We start from the raw sequence: 16317 nt of genomic DNA on the forward strand, positions 1-16317 counted from the left end.
TTATAGATGAGATGATCTGCAGGAGATGAGTGTAGTGTGCGCTTATAGATGAGATGATCTGCAGGAGATGTGTAGTGTGCGCTTATAGATGAGATGATCTGCAGGAGATGAGTGTAGTGTGCGCTTATAGATGAGATGATCTGCAGGAGATGAGTGTAGTGTGCGCTTATAGATGAGATGATCTGCAGGAGATGAGTGTAGTGTGCGCTTATAGATGAGATGATCTGCAGGAGGTGAGTCTAGTGTGCGCTTACAGATGAGATGATCTGCAGGAGGTGAGTCTAGTGTGCGCTTACAGATGAGATGATCTGCAGGAGATGAGTCTAGTGTGCGCTTACAGATGAGATGATCTGCAGGAGATGAGTCTAGTGTGCGCTTACAGATGAGATGATCTGCAGGAGATGAGTGTAGTGTGCGCTTACAGATGAGATGATCTGCAGGAGATGAGTGTAGTGTGCGCTTACAGATGAGATGATCTGCAGGAGATGAGTGTAGTGTGCGCTTACAGATGAGATGATCTGCAGGAGATGAGTGTAGTGTGCGCTTACAGATGAGATGATCTGCAGGAGAGGAGTGTAGTGTGCGCTTATAGATAAGATGATCTGCAGGAGATGAGTGTAGTGTGCGCTTATAGATGAGATGATCTGCAGGAGATGAGTGTAGTGTGCCCTTACAGATGAGATGATCTGCAGGAGATGAGTGTAGTGTGCGCTTATAGATGATCTGCAGGAGATGAGTGTAGTGTGCGCTTACAGATGAGATGATCTGCAGGAGATGAGTGTAGTGTGCGCTTATAGATGAGATGATCTGCAGGAGGTGAGTCTAGTGTGCGCTTATAGATGAGATGATCTGCAGGAGGTGAGTCTAGTGTGCGCTTATAGATGAGATGATCTGCAGGAGGTGAGTCTAGTGTGCGCTTATAGATGAGATGATCTGCAGGACATGAGTGTAGTGTGCGCTTACAGATGAGATGATCTGCAGGAGATGAGTGTAGTGTGCGCTTATAGATGAGATGATCTGCAGGAGATGAGTGTAGTGTGCGCTTACAGATGAGATGATCTGCAGGAGGTGAGTGTAGTGTGCGCTTACAGATGAGATGATCTGCAGGAGATGAGTGTAGTGTGCCCTTACAGATGAGATGATCTGCAGGAGATGAGTGTAGTGTGCGCTTATAGATGAGATGATCTGCAGGAGATGAGTGTAGTGTGCGCTTATAGATGAGATGATCTGCAGGAGATGAGTGTAGTGTGCGCTTATAGATGAGATGATCTGCAGGAGGTGAGTCTAGTGTGCGCTTATAGATGAGATGATCTGCAGGAGATGAGTGTAGTGTGCGCTTACAGATGAGATGATCTGCAGGAGATGAGTGTAGTGTGCGCTTACAGATGAGATGATCTGCAGGAGATGAGTGTAGTGTGCGCTTATAGATGAGATGATCTGCAGGAGATGAGTGTAGTGTGCGCTTATAGATGAGATGATCTGCAGGAGATGAGTGTAGTGTGCGCTTACAGATGAGATGATCTGCAGGAGATGAGTGTAGTGTGCGCTTATAGATGAGATGATCTGCAGGAGATGAGTGTAGTGTGCGCTTATAGATGAGATGATCTGCAGGAGATGAGTGTAGTGTGCGCTTACAGATGAGATGATCTGCAGGAGATGAGTGTAGTGTGCGCTTACAGATGAGATGATCTGCAGGAGATGAGTGTAGTGTGCACACCATAAAATCATTAGGGAATCAGAGAAGTAGTCTGGGCCCCTCCCCCGCTCTTCCTGCACTCACCGCAGAGTTTCTGAAGACAGCACTTCCCCTGCAGGGACACGGACACCAGCATCTCTCCGTGGCGCCTGCACTGTGGCTCCGGTGGATCTGAACAGTTTTGCTGCACAGGGATTATGGTGTCATTATCCACACACTGATATCCGCAGCACCCGGCCCCGGGGGTCCACCACACCTCTCCTATCTCCCGCGGGGTCCCGCTGCCATCTGTACAAGCTGCAATCACAAATGTCACCAACTTCAGAGAGAGGGCCCCCTGGAGGAGCGATGCCCCCACCGCAGCTATATAAAGGGGTCCTTACCACATTTACTCTCTGCAATGCACACAGCGGTGTATGGCCGGTGCAGGACGTCATCCTCCGCGCACACGCAGCCCTCGGTCAGCGCGATACAAGACTCACTGCCATACAGGTCAATCTCATTGTTCTGACACGTGGCCGGGATGTCACACACCGGAAGGCACGCTCGGTGGATCAAAGATGGAGGGCAGTGAAATGCTGCAGAGACAGAAGATGGTAAGAGGCATGGCGGGCACACTCCAAACTACAATGTGGCCCCAGGTGTCAACCAGAACCCTGGTAATGAAGCCAATGGTGGACGCCACCAGACAGGACCAGCTCCACCCGTGGTGACACCAATGAGAGCCCCCATCTGTATATATTATATATACTCCCATCAGTGTGTAAGGCCCCATTCAGACCACGTTTAGTGGTACATCGGATGTATGTGTTGGTAATAAATGATTCTCATATATATCCTGGTCTAATCGTGGTGTGCCCATTGACCCTTCATCACCTGCTACCCTAAAAGTGTGATGTGAATGGGGCCTATAAGAAGGGACCACAAATGGCATCTGCACCACTTACGACAGAAGTCGGGTCTCCGCCACTCGATGCAGACATTGAACTTGTGGCACATGGCGGTGTAGGCGGTCAGAGCTTTACACGGGTCCTGAGTGTATTCTACGTCCTTCACCCATAGTTCACAGAAGACGTCTGGAGACACCTACAAGACATGACAGGAGTTGGCCTCACCTCCGGGCCCCACCCCCAGGGTCCGCTATATTGGATACATACATATTGGTGGCAGCTGCTGAACGTGTGGTGTAGGATCATCTCCATGCACTCGGAGCAGTCCATGACCGTGCAGTTCACGTCCCGCTGTCGCTCTTTTCCTACATACTTTAAGGTGTAAGGAACCTGCCAGCTGTCCACGAACTCCTCCGAATCCTCGCTCCTGGACAAGACTCGGCCAGTCGGCAAAATTAAGTCATTTGTGGCATTTCCATCACAGAACCCTGAAAGCAGAATACGATACAAGTGTTGTCCACGTGTCCTTGGCCACATGATTCAGCGTCCTCACACATTACTCACCGCACAGGCCCATAGATGGGGGTTATACTCACAGCACAGGCCCATGGACGGGGGTTATACTCACCGCACAGGCCCATGGACGGGGGTTATACTCACCGCACAGGCCCATGGACGGGGGTTATACTCACCGCACAGGCCCATGGACGGGGGTTATACTCACTGCACAGGCCCATGGACGGGGGTTATACTCACCGCACAGGCCCATGGACGGGGGTTATACTCACTGCACAGGCCCATGGACGGGGGTTATACTCACCGCACAGGCCCATGGACGGGGATTATACTCACCGCACAGGCCCATAGATGAGGATTATACTCACCACACAGGCCCATGGACGGGGATTATACTCACCGCACAGGCCCATGGACGGGGATTATACTCACCGCACAGGCCCATGGACGGGGGTTATACTCACCACACAGGCCCATGGACGGGGATTATACTCACCGCACAGGCCCATAGATGAGGATTATACTCACCGCACAGGCCCATGGACGGGGATTATACTCACCGCACAGGCCCATGGACGGGGGTTATACTCACCACACAGGCCCATGGACGGGGATTATACTCACCGCACAGGCCCATAGATGAGGATTATACTCACCGCACAGGCCCATGAACGGGGGTTATACTCCCCGCACAGGTCCATGGACTGGGATTATACTCACCGCACAGGCCCATGGACAGGGATTATACTCACCGCACAGGCCCATGGACGGGGGTTATACTCACCGCACAGGCCCATGGACGGGGATTATACTCACCGCACAGGCCCATGGACGGGGATTATACTCACCGCACAGGCCCATGGACGGGGATTATACTCACCGCACAGGTCCATGGACGGGGATTATACTCACCGCACAGGTCCATGGACGGGGGTTATACTCCCCGCACAGGCCCATGGACGGGGATTATACTCACCGCACAGGCCCATGGACGGGGGTTATACTCACCGCACAGGCCCATGGATGGGGATTATACTCACCGCACAGGCCCATGGACGGGGATTATACTCACCGCACAGGCCCATGGACGGGGATTATACTCACCGCACAGGCCCATGGATGGGGATTATACTCCCCACACAGGCCCATGGACGGGGATTATACTCACCACACAGGCCCATAGATAGGGGTTATACTCACAGCACAGGCCCATGGACGGGGGTTATACTCACCGCACAGGCCCATGGACGGGGATTATACTCACCACACAGGCCCATAGATGGGGGTTATACTCACAGCACAGGCCCATGGACGGGGGTTATACTCACCGCACAGGCCCATGGACGGGGATTATACTCACCGCACAGGCCCATGAACGGGGGTTATACTCCCCGCACAGGCCCATGGACAGGGATTATACTCCCCGCACAGGCCCATGGACGGGGATTATACTCACCGCACAGGCCCATGGACGGGGATTATACTCACCGCACAGGTCCATGGACGGGGATTATACTCACCGCACAGGTCCATGGACGGGGGTTATACTCCCCGCACAGGCCCATGGACGGGGATTATACTCACCGCACAGGCCCATGGACGGGGGTTATACTCACCGCACAGGCCCATGGATGGGGATTATACTCACCGCACAGGCCCATGGACGGGGATTATACTCACCGCACAGGCCCATGGACGGGGATTATACTCACCGCACAGGCCCATGGATGGGGATTATACTCCCCACACAGGCCCATGGACGGGGATTATACTCACCACACAGGCCCATAGATGGGGGTTATACTCACAGCACAGGCCCATGGACGGGGGTTATACTCACCGCACAGGCCCATGGACGGGGATTATACTCACCACACAGGCCCATAGATGGGGGTTATACTCACAGCACAGGCCCATGGACGGGGGTTATACTCACCGCACAGGCCCATGGACGGGGATTATACTCACCGCACAGGCCCATGAACGGGGGTTATACTCCCCGCACAGGCCCATGGACAGGGATTATACTCCCCGCACAGGCCCATGGACGGGGATTATACTCCCCGCACAGGCCCATGGACAGGGATTATACTCCCCGCACAGGCCCATGGACGGGGATTATACTCACCGCACAGGCCCATGGACGGGGATTATACTCACCGCACAGGCCCATGGACGGGGATTATACTCACCGCACAGGCCCATGGACAGGGATTATACTCACCGCACAGGCCCATGGACGGGGGTTATACTCACCGCACAGGCCCATGGACGGGGGTTATACTCACCGCACAGGCCCATGAACGGGGATTATACTCACCGCACAGGCCCATGGACTGGGATTATACTCACCGCACAGGCCCATGGACGGGGATTATACTCACCGCACAGGTCCATGGACTGGGATTATACTCACCGCACAGGCCCATGGACAGGGATTATACTCCCCGCACAGGCCCATGAACGGGGATTATACTCACCGCACAGGCCCATGAACGGGGGTTATACTCACCGCACAGGCCCATGAACGGGGATTATACTCACCGCACAGGGCCATGAACGGGGGTTATACTCACCGCACAGGCCCATGGACAAGGATTATACTCACCGCACAGGCCCATGAACGGGGGTTATACTCACCGCACAGGCCCATGAACGGGGGTTATACTCACCGCACAGGCCCATGGACAAGGATTATACTCACCGCACAGGCCCATGAACGGGGGTTATACTCACCGCACAGGCCCATGAACGGGGGTTATACTCACCGCACAGGCCCATGAACGGGGGTTATACTCACGGCACAGGACCATGAACGGGGGTTATACTCACCGCACAGGCCCATGGACAAGGATTATACTCACCGCACAGGCCCATGAACGGGGGTTATACTCACTGCACAGGCCCATGGACAAGGATTATACTCACCGCACAGGCCCATGGACGGGGATTATACTCACTGCACAGGCCCATGGACAAGGATTATACTCACCGCACAGGCCCATGAACGGGGGTTATACTCACTGCACAGGCCCATGGACAAGGATTATACTCACCGCACAGGCCCATGGACAAGGATTATACTCACCGCACAGGCCCATGGATGGGGGTCTACTGGTGGAGTTGGACTCAATGATCATCAGGCCGGAGCTGTGGAACCATTGAATCTTCACGTCGGACGGAGTGTGGATCAGATACATATTCCCGGTATCCACGATCTTATACCCATATTTCCGCACCATTGGCCAGGCTGTCCTCGAGTTCACAACAACCTGGAATAAGGATCATAAGGAACGTCCAGAACGTTTAACCAAAAGAAGGACCCATTAGATATCAGGAGACCCCCATCTACTGTATATAGGGGGCTCCCGAATGTGGGGTTACATACTGATGCAGGGGATGTAAAATCGAAAATATCTTTCTGGGGTATATACTACCTCGTTATACAGGGCTGTCCCACATTGGGACTCCCTGAAGCCACCATAAAGGCAGCCATGGACTAATACACAAGTCTGAAGGTGAAACCTTCATTGTATGTTCACAGGGGGTCACTTACTTTCCGGTTTAATCGATCAATGATGATCTGGTTGGATATATAGGTCAGCTCCAAAACAGACAAACAGAGGGTAATGTCGCTCTCATTGACCTGGTTGGAAAGAGAAGTAGGTAAATCGGAGGAGTCGCCCAAATATCTTGACCTCCCCGCACCCCCACATCAGGACCTGTGCCCCGCAGCATCACACACAGGGACTATAGACAGACAGGACACTCACCGTAGTATCACACACAGGTCCCCAGACTGACAGGGACTATAGAGTATGTACTACATACTGTACAGACAGGACACTCACCGCAGCATCATGAGAGACCTGCTGTGTGTGTGTGTGTGTGAGTTGGGGGGTCTTGGGAGTGAAGTTCTGCTCTGACTACTGTGTTAGGGGGGGGGGGCACTTTGTTTCTCTTTTTTTTGCAATTCAAGTGTTTTTTATTGTCTTTTAAAGGGGTTCGCCGGTGCTTAAACATCTTATCCCCTATCCAAAGGATAGGGGATAAGATGCCTGATCGCGGGAGTCCCGCAGCTGTGGACCCCCGTGATCATGCACGCAGCACCCAGTTTGTAATCAGTGCGTGTTCGCTCCGAGTCTGATTACGGGCGACTACGTAGGCTTGCATTGAGGGGCGGAGCGTGACGTCACACGCCGCCGGCCCTGTAGTCGCCCCTAAACACGCTCCGGGGACTGATTACAAACGGGGTGCCGCGTGCATGATCACGGGGGTCCCCAGCTGCGGGACTCCCACGATCAGGCATCTTATCCCCTATCCTTTGGATAGGGGATAAGATGTGTAAGCACCGGAGAACAGCCCGTGACTCCATTTACTTTAATGAGCCGACCGGAGTCGAGTGGTGACTCCGGTCAGATCAGTTTTGACCTGTATGCAGTTTCCTGACCGGACCTAAAACCGTAGTATATAACGGTTTTAGGTCCGGACCAAAAACTGAGCAGATCGGAGTCACCACTCGACTCCGGTCGGCTCATTAAAGTAAATGGAGTCACGGGCTGATCCAGTTGGGGTACGGGAGCGCCCGGTTTTCCCCTCCCCCAGCCGGATTCGGCACCCGTATGTAAAAACGAGGTGTGAATGCAGCCTAACAGTATGATGGTAATTTGTATGGTGATAATATTCCTCCTTGTATACTGGTATTATTGGTCTCAGTATACAGGATTTGGTCAGTAACAGTATAATTGTAATATGTATGGTGATATTTCCTCTTTCCTTCCTCATTGAACTCACGAGCTCTTGTTTTTCTTGTCCTGTGTTTAAAACATTTTTTTATGGATAATGAGGAAGATGGCAGTCGTGCCATGGGGCGGCTACAATAGGTTGGGAGGTTGGGGGCCCAGCCTTTGAGCTGTGTAAGGGGCCCCAAAATTGCTGATGGCAGCCTTGCCTGCCAAACTATGCCATCGTCATGGTCAGTCCTCACACCCTGCTTGTATATCTTTTCCAGATAACATGCATGCAGCAGACCCCCATCTTATCCAGATAACATGCATGCAGCAGACCCCCATCTTATCCAGATAACATGCATGCAGCAGACCCCCCTCTGCAGGATAGCAGGGTGAAAGCTGGACATCCCCCAGAGGAGGACAGTAATTCCCTGTGATCCTTGATGATTCCTCTACCTGTGACACTCTTCGTGGTCCCTCACGTGGCCCCTCACCTGCTGGTTGTGTCTGCACTGTGAGACCTGCACCGTAATGGACTCCTCTTCAGTCAGAGTCAGGATGTAGGAGGCTTCTTTATATACCGCCAGATAATGGCCATCAAACGTGACAAAGCTCAAGTCGGAGAAGATGGAGCAGCGGCCTGGAATGAGAGGCAGATCCCCAGATCAGGAGAATCTAATTCACCCCGAGCACAACGACATCCACCCCTGGGCAGGGATACTTACAGGCGCACTCCCATTTGGGGCAACAGCGATCCCCATTGATCTGGACAGCGAATCCAAGGAGGCCACAGCTCGGCTGTGTCACATTGTAGGGACAATGCTGGGACTTATTTACCTGGATTAATTGTCCATCCACACAGATATGTTTAATGCATTCGTTCTCTGTGTACGGCTGTAAGACAAGACAGGCATATGAGAAGGGCAAGATGGGCAACACAGACATATGAGACGGGATCCAGAGCCACTCCAAAAACAACTACAGAATGTACCTGTAGGGGATGTGACTAACGGCTATACATGGAGGCTGTAGACTACCGGGTATACATGGAGGGTGTAGACTACCGATTATACATGGAGGCTGTAGATTACCGGCTACACATTGAGGCTGTAGACTACCGGGTACACATGGAGGCTGTAGACTACCGGGTACACATGGAGGCTGTAGACTACCGGGTACACATGGAGGCTGTAGACTACCGGGTACACATGGAGGCTGTAGACTACCGGGTACACATGGAGGCTGTAGACTACCGGGTACACATTGAGGCTGTAGACTACCGGGTACACATTGAGGCTGTAGACTACCGGGTACACATTGAGGCTGTAGACTACCGGGTACACATTGAGGCTGTAGACTACCGGGTACACATGGAGGCTGTAGACTACCGGGTACACATGGAGGCTGTAGACTACCGGGTACACATGGAGGCTGTAGACTACCGGGTACACATGGAGGCTGTAGACTACCGGGTACACATGGAGGCTGTAGACTACCGGGTACACATGGAGGCTGTAGACTACCGGGTACACATGGAGGCTGTAGACTACCGGGTATACATGGAGGCTGTAGACTACCGGTTCCTCGCAGAGTTATATGGCCCTCGCACTACTTACCGTACACATCTGGCTTGTAGCAGGTTCTCTGGATGACAAGGAAGAGACTGTGATTCCTGCAGTGATGCCCGGAGTGCTGCTCCAGAGGTCAGGGTAAGACCGTTCTGTCTCATTGAAGGTTCTCAATGAAGTCATCATCATCAGTGGGAGTCGAGGGGACCCCGATTCTGTTGGACTTAGGGTGGGGGATGCTGTCTGGTTGCCTGTAACACGTATATCATGTGTCATGGGAGTCGCGGGGACATAGGTGGTGACTCCAGGAGGAGATGTCTGATAACGCGGCTGTGGAGCGGGCTGGGACGTTTCTCCCCAAGTGGAATGTTCTGGTGTCTTGGCTGAAGATGACTGAAGTTTCGTACCAACATCAGGAGTCACCACAGTATGGTCACTGACTGGAGAGTGGGATGTGAGGTGACCAGGCAAGGTGAAACTTGAGGGACGCTCCATTGTGGAGGACAAAGCTGCTTCAGGGTGACCTGGTGACGTGATGATTGGTGAACGGGACATTGTAGGGGTCAGAGTTGCTGTGGGGTGATCCGGTGATGTGATGATTGGTGGATGGGACATTGTAGAGGTCAGAGTTGCTGTGGGGTGACCCGGTGATGTGATGATTGTTGGATGGGACATTGTAGAGGACAGAGCTGCTGTGGGGTGACCCGGTGACATGATGATTGGTGGACGGGACATTGTGGAGGGCAGAGCTGCTGTGGGGTGACCCAGTGATGTGATGATTGGTGGATGGGACATTGTAGAGGACAGAGCTGCTGCGGGGTAACCTGGTGACATGCTGATTGGTGGACGGGACATTGTAGAGGACAGAGATGCTGCGGGGTGACCCGGTGTTATGATGATTGGTGAACGGGACATTGTAGAGGTCAGGGCTGCTGCGGGGTGACCCGGTGACGTGATTGGTGGAAGGGACATCGTAGAGGACAGAGCTGCTGCGGGGTAACCTGGTGACGTGATGATTGGTGGATGGGACATTGTAGAGGACAAAGCTGCTTCACGGCGACCTGGTGACGTGATGATTGGTGGACGGGACATTGTAGAGGACAGAGCTGCTGTGGGGAGACCCAGTGACGTGATTGGTGGACGGGACATTGTAGAGGTCAGAGTTACTGCGGGGTAACCCGGTGACGTGATGATTGGTGGATGGGACATTGTGGAGGGCAGAGCTGCTGCGAGGACTGGACCTGAAGCGGACGTTACAGCCGAGTACTGTTTCACCTCAGCGATGGACCCTGGAGACATCCAAGCCTCAGACGATGCCCCATGAGCCACTAACGTTTCAGATCTAGTCACTGACTGAGGCGCAGGAGTAATGTGACCTGTGGTTTTATCGCCTTCATGTGGTGACAGGTCTCTTCCTTCAGTTCTGCTCGCTCTTGTTGTGAATAGAGTTTTAGGTTTTTCTGTAGTTTTTTTTATGAATTCAGATGATATTGCACTAAGCTTGGAAGACAAGGCTGGCATGGAGCTGGTGCCTGGTACCAGCCGGGGAGCGATGGGTGACGTGGTCATTTCATTAGGTACCAGCCGAGGAGTGATGGCTGTCGTGGTCTGTGTGTCAGGTACCAGCCTAGGAGTGATGGGTGTCATGGTCCCTGTGTCAGGTACCAGCTGGGTAGTGATTGGTGTCGTGGTCCTTGCCTCAGGTACCAGCTGGAGAGTAATGGGTGTCGTACTCCTTGCATCAGGTACTAGCTGGGTAGTGATGGGTGTCATGGTCCTTGCGTCAGGTACCAGCCGAGGAGTGATGGGTGTCGTGGTTCGTGTGTCAGGTACCAGCTCGGTAGTGATGGGTGTCGTGGTCCTTGTGTCAGGTACAAGCCGAGGAATGATGGGTGTCGTGGTCCTTGTTTCAGGTACAAGCCGAGGAGTGATGGGTGTTGTGTTTGTGTCAGGTACAAGCCGAGGAGTGATGGGTGTCGTGGTCCTTGTTTCAGGTACAAGCCGAGTGATGGGTGTTGTGGTCCTTGTTTCAGGGACAAGCTGAGGAATGATGGGTGTCGTGGTCCTTGTTTCAGGTTCAAGCCGGGGAATGATGGGTGTCGTGGTCCTTGTTTCAGGTTCAAGCCGGGGAATGATGGGTGTCGTGGTCCTTGTTTCAAGTACAAGCCGAGGAGTGATGGATGTCGTGGTGTTTGTGTCAGGTACAAGCCGAGGAGTGATGGGTGTTGTGTTTGTGTCAGGTACAAGCTGAGGAGTGATGAGTGTCGTGGTCCTTGTTTCAGGTACAAGCCGAGGAATGATGGGTGTCGTGTTTGTGTCAGGTACAAGCCGAGGAGTGATGGGTGTCGTGATCCTTGTTTCAGGTACAAGCCGGGGAATGATGGGTGTCGTGGTCCTTGTTTCAGGTTCAAGCCGGGGAATGATGGGTGTCGTGGTCCTTGTTTCAGGTTCAAGCCGAGTAGTGATGGATGTTGTGGTCCTTGTTTCAGGTACAAGCCAAGGAGTGATGGGTGTTGTGGTCTTTGTGCCAGGTAAGAAATCCTTCTTCTCTGTGGTTGCATGTGGTGTCACTGATTGTCCAGAATGAGAAGCAGATGGAGATAGTGAGGCCACAACATATTCTGCTGGATTAGTGGATGGCATTGTTCTGGAGGTGTAGAACAAAGGGTGATCAGAAGCTTTTGTGGGCAGAGTCATGGTGGTCTCAGCAGAGGTAGACATCTCTGACGGTCCTGGCACCATGGTCACACTAATTGTCCTTATTATGGTTGTCAGTCGAGAAGAGTGGGGCAGTTTGGTATCATATAGAGAGTGATCGGTAGGTGATCGTTTTCCTCCACTATATGCAGTGGATTTTATAGCACCTGTTACATTCTTTAGGTCCAGTAGGAGTGTCGTGGACTTAGTTGTGGTCTTTGACCCTGTTCTGGGTTGTGTGGCCCCGTGTGTGATGAAAGTTCCTGTTACCTCGGCTGACGGACCCTCTGAAGTCAATGAGGCCATTTTAGTGGTAGCGTTGGCTGCCACCGTGGCACCTTCTGAGCTTCTTAACTTGGTTCCTTCCACTTTGGTGACCACATGAGTTGTGTACTCGTCCGGTGTAGTGTGAACAGGTCTGTAGACTGCAGCCTGAGAAGAGACACCTGGAGTCTGAGTTGCTCCTGTTCTTTCAGTCATAGGTTTGTAGTTCAGCAGAGGTGTCTGAGAAGGTGATGGCGCCTTCTTGGAGGTGAAGGTCACGGCGGGTTTCACTGTAGTTGATGTGGAATGAGAAGAAGATGGAGTCTCCCCAGGGAAGGTTATTCCAGAAATACTGAGTGTGTCCAGAGAGACCGACTCATTCCTTCTTGCGAATAGGAGACAAGTGGTGGGGGGCAGGACCGTGACGGCTGACGTGATGGACATCTTTGTTTCGGTCACCAGCTTGAGAGACATCAGGATTGTATGTTTGGTGGACGGACTAGAATCTGTGGAGGATCTGCTGGTCTCCAGAGCTTTACTTGTTTCCTTTGTGATTACAGATTGTGAGATGGATGTCGCATTAGTCAGTGGCCCGTACCCCAGGGTATAGTGTGTAGTCGTGGTGGTTAGGGGTGAAGCCCCCAGGTCAGGTTGGGAGGCTGATGTCACATTCACCAGTGGCCCGGACACTAGGGTATAGTGTGTGGTCGTGGTGGTCAGGGATGAAGCCCCCAGGTCAGGTTGGGAAACGTCATGCCCTGTGCTTGTTCTTCTGGTTGTAGATGTTTGTGGCCCTGTGGACGCTGTGGTGGAGCTCATGGTTGTCGTGTAATTCACTTGTTGATCTACAGTTTCACTAGTCTGCTGTCCAGCAGCCAGCGGAGGATATGTTGCGGGGGTCTTGTGAGCCTCTCCAGTGGTTGGGAGGGCTCTTGACATGTATGAGGACGTGGCCTCTCTGGAGACTGTGCCTGGAGCTGTGGACATGGCGGTGCTGGTTCTATTGAATGGTACAGGTGAGCCTTGAATGGCGGTAACCGATGTGGCCATAACTCTTGTGGCCGATCCTGGAGGAGTGACAATTCCAGTTATAGACTTTGGGGTGTCTGTCTGTCTCTGGGTCCACACAATATCAGTCTTGGATTTGGTGCCTTTACCAGACTCCATTGTAGCATGAATCGTTGTGCCTGATTTGGGGCTGTAGGTTACAGTTGAGTGGGACGTCATTCTGGTTACTGTACGGTCTCCTGTTGACGGCCGGGCCGGTGTTGCGGTCACGTTCTTCACGGTGGTCGGTCTGGGGCCTTCTGTTGGGAATTGTAACGTTGTCAGATTGACTGCAGGTTCAATGCCTGTCAATAAAAGGTGAAGAGAGTTAACCATGTATGACCCCATGGGCAGCATCGGGACATGGGGAGGGACAGTCTGCAGAATGGTTACTGATCCACACCGGGAGGGACGGTCGGCAGAATGGTTACTGATCCACCCCGGGACATGGGGAGGGACGGTCTGCAGAATGGTTACTGATCCACACCGGGACACGGGGAGGGACAGTCTGCAGAATGGTTACTGATCCACACCGGGACACGGGGAGGGACAGTCTGCAGAATGGTTACTGATCCACACCGGGAGGGACGGTCGGCAGAATGGTTACTGATCCACACCGGGACACGGGGGAGGGACAGTCTGCAGAATGGTTACTGATCCACACCAGGACACAGGGAGGGACGGTCTGCAGAATGGTTACTGATCCACTTACAGTCCGGGAGGTAGACACATTTTCTGGTGACTTCATCCATGACCATGTCTGGTGGACACGATGGGAAGCAACCTTCAACCCTACGAGAGATAAGAGGGACTGGTAAGAGCTGGGGCTACAGTAGAGCAACCCTGGGGACCTAAACTCATGCTCAGCTTCTTCTGCCATTCAATAACTTTTACAGAACATATTAAAGGTCCCAGAGGAGAATTATCGGCCTCACAGTCCAGATCGGGAGGTCACTGCAGCCGATGTCACCGATTTATACCAGGCCAATGCCTGAACCCCGCCATGATACCCCATGAATCGTCCAGGAATAGAACTTACCTAGGAACACTCTTACAGTGCTCCCCAGCCGGGTCTCTGCATGTTCGGTAACAAGCACTAGTACAAGCATCGTAGCGCCACTCACAGGAGGATCGGGGAATCACATGTAACTTAGAATCTGAAAAATAATATGTGATCGGAAAATGAGAAAGATTTACATGGATTCAAGTCTTCTCATCTCCCAGTTATCTAGACCCTGATATCTAAGCCTTAAAATGGTGCTGCCCCCTCATCTATTCCCAGGATTATGTCTGAGTCTGTGCTGCCCCTCATCTATCCCCAGGATTAGGCCTCAGTCTGTGCTGCCCCTCATCTATCCCCAGGATTAGGCCTCAGTCTGTGCTACCCCCTCATCTATCCTCAGGTGTAGGCCTGAGTCTGGGCTGCCCCCTCATTTATTCCCAGGATTAGGCTTGAGTCTGTGGTGCCCCCCCTCATCTATCCCCAGGTGTAGGCCTAAATCTGTGCTGCCCCCTCATCTATCCCCAGGATTAGGCCCGAGTCTGTGCTGCCCCCTCATCTATCCCCAGGTGTAGGCCCGAGTCTTGGCTGCCCCCTCATTTATTCCCAGGATTGGGCCTGAGTCTGTGGTGCCCCCTCATCTATCCCCAGGATTAGGCCTGAGTCTGTGGTGCCCCCTCATCTATCCCCAGGATTAGGCCTGAGTCTGGGCTGCCCCCTCATCTATCCCCAGGATAAGGCTTGAGTCCGTGCTGACGGTGAGGGTCAGGAGTGACGACGCCCCTGGATGGTGAGGGTCAGGAGTGACGACGCCCCTGGATGGTGAGGGTCAGGAGTGACGACGCCTCTGGATGGTGAGGGTCAGGAGTGACGGCGTCCCTCGATGGTGAGGGTCAGGAGTGACGACGCCCCTGGACGGTGAGGGTCAGGAGTGACGACGCCACTGGACGGTGAGGGTCAGGAGTGAAGACGCCCCTGGACGGGGAGGGTCAGGAGTGACGACGCCCCTGGACGGGGAGGGTCAGGAGTGACGACGCCCCTGGACGGTGAGGGTCAGGAGTGACGACGCCCCTGGACGGTGAGGGTCAGGCGTGACGACGCCCCTGGACGGTGAGGGTCAGGAGTGACGACGCCCCTGGATGGTGAGGGTCAGGAGTGATGACGCCCCTGGATGGTGAGGGTCAGGAGTGACGACGCCCCTGGACGGTGAGGGTCAGGAGTGACGACGCCCCTGGATGGTGAGGGTCAGGAGTGATGACGCCCCTGGATGGTGAGGGTCAGGAGTGACGACGCCCCTGGATGGTGAGGGTCAGGAGAAAAAGGTATCTGTACTGATCGATCCATTGCAATAAACTGCAGCTGTGTGAACAAACCTAGGTCAGGACTGGTTCTCAGCATCTTAAAGCAGACAAGACTGTTCCCACCGCTGACAGCAAGCAGAGATCCTGATGTATGACGTGCAGTGTGTATATACAGCCCCCCCCCCCGGCGCTGACATTACAGGACCTCAGTGGTCTCCTCTCCTGCAGATCTCGGGCTCCACAGGAATTCTCTGAAGTCAGCGGGAACCTGATCCCCACATGTAACTCTAACCCCAACAAATGCTGCGGTATTTATAGACGTTCTCTGCGTCAGCGCCCAGGACAGGGAATTCTGGGGGCCACAGTGTCAGCGTGGATGACGTTACCAGGTGATAATGGGGTCCCACACAAGGCACGGGGTCGACACGAGGCACGACAGAGGCACGGGGGATCCACACGAGGCACGGGGGGCCCACACGAGGGATGGGGGAACACACGAGGCACGACCGAGGCACATGGGGCCCACACGAGGCACGACCGAGGCACGGGGGGCCCACACGAGGCACGACCGAGGCACGGGGGGCCCACACGAGGCACGACCGAGGCAC

General features: G+C 53.5%; 1 protein-coding gene across 1 annotated transcript in view; it reads right to left on the reverse strand.

Moving 5' to 3' along the window:
* Positions 1–16317, reverse strand: part of LOC130343177 (otogelin-like) — a 117316-nt gene that overhangs the window by 78062 nt on the left and 22937 nt on the right. The window contains exons 6-16 of the mRNA XM_056554335.1: positions 14448–14565; positions 14121–14200; positions 9449–13713; positions 8558–8726; positions 8327–8472; positions 6659–6748; positions 6191–6374; positions 2854–3074; positions 2644–2782; positions 2080–2274; positions 1781–1993 (exon numbers count right to left, since the gene is read on the reverse strand). Coding sequence (XP_056410310.1) covers positions 1781–1993; positions 2080–2274; positions 2644–2782; positions 2854–3074; positions 6191–6374; positions 6659–6748; positions 8327–8472; positions 8558–8726; positions 9449–13713; positions 14121–14200; positions 14448–14565 — 5820 coding nt within the window. The remainder of the gene's footprint in view (positions 1–1780; positions 1994–2079; positions 2275–2643; positions 2783–2853; positions 3075–6190; positions 6375–6658; positions 6749–8326; positions 8473–8557; positions 8727–9448; positions 13714–14120; positions 14201–14447; positions 14566–16317) is intronic.

This window comes from Hyla sarda, unplaced genomic scaffold, assembly GCF_029499605.1.
Source record: "Hyla sarda isolate aHylSar1 unplaced genomic scaffold, aHylSar1.hap1 scaffold_674, whole genome shotgun sequence".
Taxonomy (NCBI): domain Eukaryota; kingdom Metazoa; phylum Chordata; class Amphibia; order Anura; family Hylidae; genus Hyla; species Hyla sarda.